Consider the following 13,597-nt stretch of genomic DNA (forward strand, 5'->3'; position numbering starts at 1 on the left):
CATCTGTTTGTTAGGTCAGAGCCCAAAAACAGTTTATGCAGCTTCCCAAAGCAGGCAGTTAGGCTCTCAGTGTATGACTCTGTGAGGGACATCTCATATTCTAATCATAGCAAATGGTACTGGCACAAGGATAGATTAGAATTCAAAGTGTACAAAGAGGTGCATTGTTGGGCAGTTGTGGGACACATCTTTGATCCCAGGACTTGGGAGGAAGAGACGGTGGGGGGGGGGGGGGTGTCTCTGTGAGTTCGAGGCCAGAACTGTTCTACAGAGCAAGAGCAAGTTCTAGAACAGCTAGAGATATGTAGTGAAAAGAAAGAAAGAAAAAGAAAAGGTGCATTGTTTGTTAATTTGATTTTTAAAAGGAACATAATGACAAATGATGCTCAAACAATTAATAGTCATATGCAAAAATATGAAGTTGAACTCTTTTTCTGACTGTATATAAAAATGAACTAAAAGTGGATCAAAGACCTAAATGGACAGCATAAGAGTTAAACAGATGGCTTAGCAATTGTTGCTCACAAAGGACCTAAGTTCAGTTCACAGTACCCACATGGTGATGACTCATAACCATTCATAACTCCAGTTCCAGGGGATCTAATGCCTTCTTCTGAAGTCTGTGGGTACCAGCCATACACGTGGAATATACATATATACACATGTGTGTGTTTTTATATATACATATACAAGATACATATATACATATTCCTATATATACACACACAGATGCATGCAAACAAAACACTCATACACAAAATAAATCCTTAAAAATTTTTAACATATAGTATAAATATCACAGGAGAACGTAAGGGCATATCTTCATGACTTAAGATATGGTAAAAGATTCTTAGATATGATACTAAAAGTCAAAGCATGAAAGAATATATGTATATGTGTGTGTATACATATATATGACTGCCTCAAAAGCCATCAAGATCACCAATAGTAGAAAATATTTGTACATATATATATATAGATGTAACCAACCGTCTTATTAAATAAGAAATACAGAACCAATGCAAAGAAGAAAGCCAAGAGGTCAGAGCTAAGAGCTAAAACCTTACCCTTCCTCCTGTGGTGGTCCTACCTCTCTGAAAAAGAGCTACTTCCTGTGTTAAAGTCTTTATAAAGACTTTCAGTTCTGCCTTCTCATTGGTTGTAAACCCAACCACATGACCGCCTTGTCACTGCCTGTCTGTATAGACCTCCAGGTCTTCTATGGTTGGTATTGAGATTAAAGGCGTGTGTATCCAATGCTGGCTGTATCCCTGAACACACAGAGATCTACCTAGCTCTGCCTACCAAGTGCTGGGATTAAAGGCGTGCACCACCACCACCCGGCTTTCCTATGGCTTGCTAATAGCTCTGACCCCGGGCAACTTTATTTATTAACATACAAATAACATTTTAGTACAAAATAAAATATTCTTTATATAGGCTAGATATAAGCCAACATGTAGGTGCTGGGAAATCAACTCAGGTCCTCTCCAAGAACAACCAATGCTCTTAACCACGGAGCCATCAATTGATGGCTGACTGATAATTGTAGGGATCTTAAATATAAAACTATTGAACCATAGACTTTAAGAAATAAAATTGCATAATATATGAATTTATTTTAATAAAGCTCTTTGGTGGAAAACAAAGAGGTACATTATATTTTTTCTGAAAACCTTTGTTATTTTAAAATAAATAAGCTAAATCTTCTTAGATCAAAATAATGGGGAGATCATAGAAGACAGATCAAATTGCAAATGAAACAAACTAGAACATGTCCAGTTGAGGAAAGTTATAGTCCATGGTTTTAGTCGGTGAGACTGAACAGCTAAGTGATGGAACTGTGGGTTGGGCTTCAGACCTCTTGATATGAAGCAGTGTAGAAATGGTTAATGACATTTGCTTTCTCCCTGATATTCCACTTTTGTTTCTTGTAGCACTTACTATTATCATTCTGTATTGAGCTCATGACTTGCTTTCAAAAGTATATTAATATTCTGCTTGTGTGTCTGTGTGCCATTTGTATGCCTAGTACTCAATGGAGGCCAGCAGAGGGTGTTGGATCCCTTGAAACTGGAGCTATAGAAGATTGTGAGCTGCCATGTGTGTGCTGAGAGTTGAACCCGGGTCCTCTGAAAGAGCAGCCAGTGTCCTTAACCACTCCACGCTACCTGTCCAGCCTGTTGTTTGACTTTTTATGTATCTTCTGTTAGCTTGTGAACTTTACATGGCCAGTGTACTATTTTTTTCACCAAGCACGTTGGCAAATTTCCATGTCCATGAAATACTTGGCAGATTATAAAGACTTAGTGATATTAGTGGAAAGAGAAGAGATAGAAAAGGGTGGAACATATAGAAAGTCCCCTTTATGCTTGAACTTCACCTGCCCCCTTTTCACTGGTCTGTAAAGTACTATTTGTTTTTTTATCTTCTCACCACTTATCGAAGTGCCTGGTGCATGTTGAGTGAACTACTTTACTGAATGAGAAAGAAGCAAGAGATAACTCTGGAATTTTGCTTCAGGAGCCAAGAGCAGTCTACCTGTAGGCTTGTGGGTTAGACAAGAAGAGTGAGAAAGAGAGAGACTGATTCTTGTACACGAGAGAAGGTCAGATGTTGTCAAGGTTGACGGGTAAGACAAAGGGAAGTTTGCTCTCTAAGGAATAAGAGTGGAAAGGTTGGTGAAGGGATGCTAAGCAGAGGATGTGAAGAAACAGGCAATTAATCATAGGAATAAAGCAGTTTAATAATGGAGAAAGGCATTTGCTAGTAATTAAAAGAACACTGTAAGATCCAGTCTTTGACTCTTAAATGGGATCCTGCAGGAATTGCTCGGGCCAGTGAAGAATAAAGGAGAGATTGGGAAGCAGAAGTTTTGTTTTGTGAAGAGTACTGTAAAACAAATGAGAACTCCACTCAAGAACCTTTATGCAATTATAGGACTTTTATGAGTATTTCTTCATTTTGCCTTCATTCTTGCTAGTATCCCAAGAATGGACATCTGTTGAAGGCTGACCTCTGTATCCTTCTCCTAAGTTTGTAGGCTTTGTGAAAGATAGCAGCTGTGAATAAAAAGGGTTGAGCTAACATGAGAGGAATCTGCTGGCTGCCTCTCTTGGGTATGCTTGATAGTCTATAAATAGCATAGAATTAATAGGCTCCTGCAGTATTCTTTTAGTTTCAATCCAGTAAATACATGCTATACTACATAGCTAAGATTTACACTTAAAATGCTTATGTAATCCTTATAGATGTTCAGTTATGAAACATGTTTCTAAAAGTGCATTTAAAACAAATTCTTGTTAATAGTTACATTCATTGGAGATATATTTTGAAATGTATTTACAACTACAGTTTATAACTATTACTTACCTTTTTAAATATTTTATTTTTACAGTCCAGAAAAAGCTTTGAAAGATTCACTGCAACCCTATGAGGCTGCTTATCTCTCAAAATCCCTATCGAGACTCTTTGATCCCATCAACTTGGTTTTTCCCCCTGGTGGGCGTAATCCTCCTTCCTCTGATGAGCTTGATGGCATCATTAAAACTATAGCAAGGTATGTATGTCTTGTGAAATAGCATGCCAGACTGCCTGCCCTGTTTGCCAGTGGCAGTACACTTTAATTTACCTCAAATTGTTCAAGTAGTTAGGTTTTCAATTCAGTTGATTTTATAGTGAATGAGCATTCACATAGTGCTTGAGAATCCAATTAATAAAGCCATTTAAATATAGATACAGTGTGTAGAGTGCAGAAATCACCTATGATGGCCAGGCAGTGGTGACGGATGCCTTTAATCCCAACACTCAGGAGGCAGAGGCAAGTGGATCACTGTGAGTTCTAGGCCAGACTGGTCTACAAGGCAAGTTCCAAGACAGGCTCCAAAGCTACACAGAGAAACTCTGTCTTGAAAAAACCACCACCAAAAAAAAAAAAAAAAAAAGAAAGAAAAGAAAAAGAAAAATTATCTGTTATAATTACTTTGCATCTTAGCAAGATGAAATTAAATCTAGCTCTTCCTACTCTACTGACTTCCTAGTATTACATGGAAAACAAATATGAAATAATCTTACAAACTGAAAAACTCAGACATATATAGAGATTTTTAACCCAGAAATGTAGAAGGCACTTCATGAAAGAAACAGTATTAATAATTCTGATTAGCCTACATGTGTAACAGGCTGTCTTTTGGGCACCTAACCTGCTCCCACATCATGACATGGAGACTCATTATTAATTATAAATGCTCAGCCTTATCTTGTGCTTGTCCCACTAGCTCTTATATCTTAATTTAACCTGTTTCTTTTCATCTACATTTTGCCTCGGGGCTTTATACCTTTCTTTCATTCTGTATGTCCTACTCATTGTCTGGCTGGCTTTCAACTGCTTAGCTAGCTAGCCCTGCCTATGTCTCTACTGGCTAGCTATTGTCCATTCACCACTCAGGTGCCTTAGGCAGGCAAGATAAATGCAACACATCTTTACATAGTTAAACTAATATTCCACAACATACTTAAGTTCACTACTTTAAGCTTTCCAAGTGAATGTGAATAACTTTTAAACTAAAAAGGGAAGGTATATGCTGCGGTATGTGTCTCCGGCCCCGCCCAGGCTATGGTCCTTATGTTTATTATTATTATAAAATAATCACTCAGACAGAGGCTTAATATTATTTATAAACTCTATGGCCTATGGCAGGCTCCTTGCTAGCTAGCTCTTTCATCTTAAATTAACACATTTCTGTTAATCTATGTTTTGCCATGTGGCTGTGGCATTACTGATCTGCTGGCACCTTGCTGCTCTTTGGGTAGCAGCTAGGTGTCTCCCACTCTGCCTTTCTCCTCCCACTATCTCCCTTATATTTTCCCGCCTAGCTTCATCCTGCCCTGCCATAGGCCAATGCAGCTTTATTTATTAGCCAATGGGAGCAATACATATTCAGAGCATACAGAAAGACATCTCACGGCGGGTATCCACAGAGGTACTTCTGAGTACTTGCAGACAAATGCAGTTCACTGTGGCTTCAGAGGTATTCCAGTCAGATTAGAACTCCAGCCCTGACATAGCTGGCAAGTTGTCATAACAGTCAGTCTGTACTTTCATGATTGACATTTTGAAGAATAAAAATGTGAATGGCTGGGCAATATAGAACCATGAGGTAGAATTGTTTAAGTTCTTTCAGTCTACAGATTTGAGGATGGCACTTTACAGATGCAATACGTGTGTACATATCTGCAGCCGTGAATGTAGCTGTACAGTGCTTCCACTGCCCTACACCTCTTACGATGCACTTGGACCTGATAAGTCTTGACCATGCTTTTCACCTTAGCAGCTTTTACCCTCTCAGTGTGCCTGTGGTGGGCAGGGTGCTATTCCACTTCGTCTCTGTTACCTCATTCCGTAAATGCTGGGGAGGTCGATCATCAGGGAGGACAGTGCTCTAGTCAGACATCATCTGGGGTTTGAAGAAGGGTGCTATGCTAGTACTTAATAGAATGTAAACGGGAAGAGTTTCAGTACTACGTGAAAGGGCATTTTGTTTTATGTATCAAATACTAGTGTTGTTTCAAACTCTTTTGGTTTCTTTTTTAGTTTTTGGTTTTTTGAGACAGGGTCTCTTTGTAGCCCTGGCTGTCCTAGAATTCTTTATATAGACCCAACAGACCTCCAACCATAGAGTTCTCTTGCCTCTGCCTCCCAAGTACTTAAAGCCAGCCAGGGCCTTGTGCTTTCTTTAGTTTCTTTAAAAAGTTAATCTGGCAAGTGCCAAAACTTCATCCACTTCAGAGATAATGCATTTCTTTCATGGTTTTCATGACATTTTTAACTCTTGGTATTCTTTCCATGGTTTTTGGGAAAATGTCCTCTTTCCTTCTACAGTCAAATCAAATGTCCTATCAGTCCACTGTTAAAGTTGACAGTGAACATGACAGAGAAATACTTAAGAATCTAAAATTTTAAATATTAAAATGATAGTCTTATGCTGTCCATATATTTAAAGTTATTCTTTATGAGGCAGAATTAACTGGCATAGTTTATGCGGAACACACGTGTCCGTATGTGTCATATGTAATTTATATGTTTAGCCTGTGTCCCTCCAAGGTCGTCATTTCCATTCAAGAGCTGTCACTCCCTTGCAGATGCTTGTGACTTGCAGTGCTGCTAATTACACTTCTCAGTGTTAGCAAGAGTGCTCCTTTAAATCTCTACACAGTTTACCCCCCTAGTCACAGCCTGAACCCACACGTGGCTTGCTTTTATTAATGTGAAACTGATCGTTAACAAAGCCATCTCAAAGCCCTTTTTCCTAATTCTGAATTTAGGGAGAAAAATGAAATATTGTAACCAATTCCTGGAAGCAATCAGCAAAATCTGTATGAAGATTCAACATGTTCCTTGTTGGGCTTCAGGTTATATGATGCTTCTTGCTTTGTTGATGAATTATGTTGCTAATTGAAATCTGCTTTTGTTTTCTCTAGTGAACTCAATGTAGCTGCTGTTGATGCAAACCTCACATTAGCTGTATCAAAAAATGTGGCAAAGACTATCCAGTTATATGGTGTGAAATCAGAGCAGCTTGTAAGTGGTATTCCTTTATTTATAAATTTTAATGATTTGGTTAAAAATTCCTAGTTATACACTTCTTGAGTGACTATAATTAACATTATAACAATTAAATAATCCATTTATACTTACATCTGAGTTGTTTTCATTGGTTTTGTAATAATTTTTAGAGTAGCATGCTAAGTAATTGATGTGGACTGACCCACAATGGTAATTATATTATGAAGCTTCCTACTTTCAGTTCCAAATAGTGTTTGCTAATATGGTGTAATTTTCCATTCATCTTATAATTTTGACATAATTTAGAGGCATCTTTTTTTTTCAAACTTTGTTTATTGAAAAGGAGCCATACAGAGACATGGGAGCTATTGGTAGGCAGAGATGAATAATTTTTCTTATTTGTAGATGTTCATAGCTTAAAGCACACTCACAAACATGGTTTATTACCATAAATAAAATTTGATGTTGTGTCCAGTAGAATTTAGTTTAGCTACTTAAATGCCAGTAAAGAAATCTCTATGAGATTGGCCCTAGCAGAGGCCTGCCTAGAAAATACTTTATTTTTGGTGAGGGCAGGTTGAGGGGTGGGTTTTGAAAATGGAAACTGTGTTAACTAATGATAGATTATGTGCTGTTGGTGACAATCTGTGGTCTGAAATCTCTTGATCCTCCCTAACCAATGATGAAGACTAATAAAAAGTCATCCCTTCTGTTTTTAATAGAATTCTTTCTCTGTCTGAAATAATTTTATGTAACCAAATCATAGAAGGTCTTATAATAAAAAACCCAGAGCCAGATATTGTGATGAAAGCTGAAAGAACAGAGAAGCAGAACAACCAGCCACTAGCTTACCTCTATGAAATCCTCAGCCTCAAGAGAGAGAGTCCCAGTGTGGCCTTGACTTCATAGAGATCTAGATGGATCTCTGCCTGTGGAGTCATAGGATTAATGGTGTGTGCCACCACTGTCTGACGTCTATGTCTAATTTAGTGGCTGACTCTGTCCTCTAATCCCCAGGTAAGCTTTATTGAGGTACACGATGTATCACCACATTTTCCCTTTTTTTTTCTAAAATAATAAAAGATGGTAATAACTAATATAAGAAAAACTATATGCAATAAGTATATACTATATATACAGGCAATAAATACATCAACACTGTCTACTCCATTTGCATTTGACAAATTCAGAAAAAATACTCTGTTATTTATCCTATCTTTGTGAATCCAAAGGATTGTATCTAATTCACCTTCTATCCTAATTTTCATTACCAACTCAAAACTATCTTTTGATGTCTTTCAGACTTACATACTTTACACCTCTTTAGTGAGTTTCTTTTCTGAATTTGTTAACAAGGAAAACTGCAACTATAACCATCTAATCTTCAACTCCCTCAGAGACCTGAGAAGAAAATAATATTAACTGAGTAAGCAGGAAGTGCAAACAAGCAACTTCTAAGAAGATGTGAGAAATGACAGAAACAGCTGGCTGCCTGGACGTGAGGTTCCTCTGCCACTTTGGGGCATCTATCTTTAGCCTACAGGCCTAGCATATCTGACAGATTCATCTGTGAAGCAGGATTTTCTAAAGGGCCTTCGAACCTTGTCTTGGCAAGGATCAGCAGTCCTTTGTTTTGTGTCCTGCTTGTCCATTTTGGACAGCATACTGTCAGCAGTCGAACTAAGGGCACTTGCTTGCCCATTGGCTAACTTTTGCCACAAAGAAAGTAAACTCCTTATGGAGTTTCTTCAATACCCATCATCTTCTCTGAAGTAGATTGGTGCTGCCAGGACATGTCTCATAGTCAGAAAAAAAATAAGAATCTATGTTATTAAAACATCTTAAATGCCCTATTTTATGGATCTCTGAAGTGTTTGAAGATGACCTGTCTATCTAAAAGAAATTTCTGTTTAACCTTGAAAACATACCTAATATGACTACAAGTTTTATTATAATGACCATTAAATTGCATTTCTTCTATCCTAATTAGTTAGTAATAATAACTTTCAAGGACTAGCAATTTGCATTACATTGTTAAATAAACTTCATAGGTATGATACCTTGAACAAGATTAAAAATATATGTACAGTATTTTCTAACAAAATCAATCTCAAATTTGTATCAGTATATATAATTTGTATACAATATACAAAATTTCAATCCAGTATACAATATTTAAAACTAGTAATTGCCTTTTACAAGTAGATTCAATAATCTACTTTTTATCTTATATCTATATCCTCCCCTTTCTCTTTTCAGAGTAGATTCAATAATCTATCCATTTATCCTATTATTTCTATATCTTTTTTTTCAGAGTAGATTTAATAATCTACCTTTTATGTTTATCCTCTTTTTTCTTTTTCTTTTTCTTTCCTTTTTAAACAAGAATCCTGAATCTAATCTTTTTGTTTAGCTTTTTTTACTGACCATTATCAGTTAACAACTTGTAACCAACCATCCTAAACAATGACAATTATCCATAACCATTGAACAACCAAAAACCACCCATCTTGGCAATGTGGATGTCATTTTCTTAAAATTACTTTCTGCTGTCTGGGGGTGATGGCATCTTTAGGGGATGCTGAAAAGAAAAACTTTGGGTTAATTGTCAAGTCCTGGGAGAGGTAGCTGTATCATTTGTTGTTCAGTCTCTGCATAATGGGAAAATGCAGGGCTTGTCTCAAGTCATTGCTCTAGTAGTCTGTGAGGCTGGATCATCTCAGCTAGCCATCTCAAAATTGTCCTGAGCAGTTTGTAGTCCAAAACCGATCTTTGAGTGGTGTTTGTCATCTTAGTGATATTATTATCGTCCTGATGGAACCATCGTTGTGGGGCCCCATCATCCTTCTGGAGACTTCAAAGTCACTGTTAGGCTTGGTCATGGTTCCCTGCAGAAAACTGATAGAGACTCAAACCCAAAGTCCTATACAGGAATCTAGATGAAACCTTTTTTCTAAAATTAGTTAGTACTCTATATGACCATTAATATCATTACAAAAGTTGAAAATATATATATATATATATATATATATATTAATCTTATAAATTTTGATATAAAATTCATACCTTAAGAAAAGTTTTAAAGAGTCAAAATAAAACCAAAGAATTATAAGATTAGTTTCAATAGAATAGTCCCTTAATTTTGGTTTTTCTTCTGTCCCATATCAGGTGGCTCTTCTGACATGATACAGAGATTTTGAATTTTCTTTTAACAAACATGCTCGGGTTTAGAGAAGGAGAGAGCCACACTCCAACTCCAAAGCCAGCTTTAATTTTTCATTGAACTGGGACAACATACAGACCATTTGTGTGTCTGTAGAGAACAGCAGAAACAAACATTTAGGAAGACTTATCAGATGTTATCCTCTTGGATATGTGATATACCGATAAGCCAGTTTACTATTTTTCTTGGGATATTTTTCTGGATGATTTGTCCTTTTTCTTCAGATGCCTCATTTGTCCAGTGTTCTTCAGATTCCTTAGCCTTCATTCTTCAAGACAAAAACAAAAGCCTTACCCAACCCTAACTTTGGGAAGGTTCCAAATTTTTATCTAATATTTATCAATTTTGATTTATAGTTTCCCCTTAAATTTTTGTTTTATTTTCTAAAGCTCTTCTATCATCCAGAGCAGTATGTTTTTTTACAATAGGAATTAGGTTCTTTAATTATTCTGAGAAGATGTTTCTTCCACAATGACAGGAAAGGACTGAACTGAATTTGACATAGGGGCCTACAAGAGGTCCCTCAGGTTTTTCCGATGGCAAAGGCAAAGGATTGCCTTGTCTGTCTCTTGTTGATCTACATTCATTAGTTGATCTACATCCAATATTTGCCTTTACCACACCTTCTGCATAATCCAGAAGGGAGTGGTGTTCTGTTGCCATTGTTCCTTGAAAAAACATTGTTTCTAGGAACACTTTGTTTACAGTCCCTTTTTAGGTGACCTTGTGTACCACAATTGAAACACCTGACATTACTGTTTTTCTTTAGACCTCTGGAAATCACCTCTCTTATCCAAGTGTCACCATGGTCATAAGATTCAATAGTAATTGTATCTTTGATCCATTCCTCCAAGGGTGCTGATCATGCCTTTAATGCCCTGATTGCCCTTTTGCATGCTGCTTTGGCATTTTTAAAAGCCAGAGATTCAATTATTATCTGTCTAGCTTCTGAATTTGGTATCATTCTATTTACTCTTGAACACAGCCTTTGTAAGAAATCTGTGAAGTTTTCTTTTGGGCCCTGTATAACTTTTGTAAATGACTCAATTTTCTTTCCTACTTCTTCAGTTCTGTCCCAAGCATTCAAGGCTGCCATGTAGCATAAAACTAGAGTGTGGTCATTGTATAAAGATTGTCTTTGTATATCAGCATAATCGCCTTCTCCAAGAACTTGATCTTGGGAAATTTCCATACCTTTAGTCCTACTTCGTTGTTCAATGGTTTTACCTCATCTTTCCACCAGGTCCTCTATTGTAACTGTGGACCAGCCTGTAAGACCACTGTAACCAAATCTTTCCAATCTTGAGGCATAATTCTATTACAAGTTGACCACAAGTTTAACATCTGCTTCACAAAAGGAGAATGTATGCCATGTGACACTACAGCTTCTTTGAATCTCCTCAAATCTAACATTTGAGCAGGAGTCCAGTCAGCTGGTACACAACCTTGAGCATTTGGCAGTTCCTGTAAGGTTACTGGATAGATTAAGGTTGGCTGTTGGAAAGCCTTAGGGTGTTTCTCTATAACCTTATAATGCAATGCTGATTTGGTTCATCTTTAAATTCTTCTGTCTGGGTCTGAATATCTCTATGATCTGTTTTAACAAGTTTTTCTAAAATTTTTATCTTGGCACTCACGTTAACCAGCTTTTTTAATGATAAAACAGAAATGATGAAACAAATAATATTTATAATTGACATTACATCTATCTCATCAACATTAATTATCCTCTCACTTAGTTCTTCCATTTTCTGACAGTCAATTGTATTATCAAAAAGAGACCAAACACCTTCCATTGTAAAAAATGTTTCCCATTTTTTAATGTGTGAAAAAAATTCTCTTTTAACTAATTTCTCCTTTTAAGAAATCTTAATTGACTCTCCAACTCTGCCGACTGCGTAGAACAGTACACACCTAAGCAGGTTTCAAGACAGCTACCTAGTATGGTAGCAGCCCTAAACGGGAATCCCGGGAGATCTCACAACCTACCAGGAGAGAAGAAGTGTAGTTGGAAGTTTTCCTGTGTCCTGCCTGGTCCACAGCCACTCAGACTCAAATTAACACACAGAGGCTTACATTAATTATAACTACTTGGCCATTAGCTCAGGCTTATTACTGACTAGCTCTTATACTTAAATTAACCCATAATTATTTATGTTTACCCTTGTGGCTTGGTACCTTTTCTCAGTTCTGTCTTTTCATCTTGCTTCCTCTGTGTCTAGCTGGCAACTCCTGACTCAGCCTTCCTCTTCCCAGAATTCTCATTGTCTGCTTATCACACCTATACTTCCTGCCTGGCTACTGGCCAATCAGCATTTTATTTATCAACCAATCAGAGCAACACATATTCACAACGTACAGAACAACATCCCATAGCGCTTCCCCTTTTCTGTTTAATCATAAAGGAAGGTTTTAACTTTAACATAGTAAAATTACCTATAATAGAACAGTTATCAAGCAAGAATTAGAGTTACAATGTCTAGTCTATTTGTATTTGGCAAAATAAAATAAAATATTCTATCTATCCTATGTTTGTGAGTCTAAGGTTTCATATCTAATTTATCTTTTATCATAACCAAACAAAATTATAATTTTAACTATCTAGTCTTCAACTACATCAAAGACCACAGAAGGATGTAATATTACCTAAGTAAACAGGAAGAACATTGTAAGCAACTTCCAAAAGTCTAGATTGACAGAGACAGCTGGCTGGCTGCCTAGATAGTCACCCAAAGTTCCTCTGCAATGTTGCGGTATCCATCTTCAGCCTGTAGGCCTAGAGGCTCTCAGTCACTTTTTCCTGTGTCCTGTAGAATGTCTGGCAGTTTCTTCTGTGAAGCAGGAACCTGAAGAATCATCTCACCTTGCAAAGTTCAGTGGTCACCTTCCTATGGGTCCTGCATGTCCAGTTTATATAACATCCTGTCAAGCAGTTCAGGCAAGAGCAATTTCTTGCCCAAATGGCCATTTTGTGCCAAGTGGAACATAAACTCCGTGTAGGGTGTCTTCAGTGCCCATCTTCCTCTTTGAAGTAAATCAGTGCTGCCAGGAGCAGTCGTGTCTCACTGTCCAGAAAGTCTAAATATTTTAAACATTTTAAATGTCATATTCTGCAGGTCTTTGACGTGTTTGAAGATTATCTACCTAATTGAAATGTATCTATGTATACCTAGAAAACTTAACTAACATGACTATAAGTTTGATTATCATAGAAGACTAATTATTAATCTGTATTTCTTAATTATCCATTGCAATTTCAAATGAACTACACAAACATACCTTAAACAAGAGTAGAAATATACATACAGTATAACAAAATTAACTTTAAATTTGTATCAGTAAACTAAAATAGCAATGTAAAACATTTCAAGCAAGTTGTTGCTCTTTAAAAGTAGATTCAACAATCTACCCTTTCATCCTATTATATCTATATCCTATCCCCCTTTTTTCTTTAGAAGGATATTTACTATGACCAGTAACAATTTGTAACCAACAACCTAAACAAAGACAAACATCCATAATACATTTTTTGGGAATGTGGGCATAGTGTTCTAGGCAACTTCCTGCTTATAGGGAGTGCTGGTAGTCTTATGGGGACCCTGAGAAAATTCGAGATAATGGTCAAGTCCTGGGAAGACTGGCTATAACCTTTGTTGATAGGTGCCATCTGTTAAGATTCAGGAGGTCTGGCTTGATCCAATCTGATCCATCTTAACCTGGGACAAATCCATAGCCTTTTGCTTCCTGTGGAAACAAAATCAGAGCCTCCTTTCCAAAGCAACATATCCTTAGATCCAAATTTTGAAGTC

General features: G+C 36.9%; 1 protein-coding gene across 1 annotated transcript in view; it reads left to right on the forward strand.

Moving 5' to 3' along the window:
- Positions 1-13,597, forward strand: part of Cog5 (component of oligomeric golgi complex 5) — a 328,259-nt gene that overhangs the window by 232,022 nt on the left and 82,640 nt on the right. The window contains exons 13-14 of the mRNA XM_052738280.1: positions 3,398-3,559; positions 6,481-6,580. Of these exons, the coding sequence (XP_052594240.1) occupies positions 3,398-3,559; positions 6,481-6,580 (262 nt within the window). The remainder of the gene's footprint in view (positions 1-3,397; positions 3,560-6,480; positions 6,581-13,597) is intronic.

This window comes from Peromyscus californicus, unplaced genomic scaffold (genome assembly GCF_007827085.1).
Source record: "Peromyscus californicus insignis strain IS unplaced genomic scaffold, ASM782708v3 Scaffold_15__1_contigs__length_86483966, whole genome shotgun sequence".
Classification (NCBI taxonomy): Eukaryota; Metazoa; Chordata; class Mammalia; order Rodentia; family Cricetidae; genus Peromyscus; species Peromyscus californicus.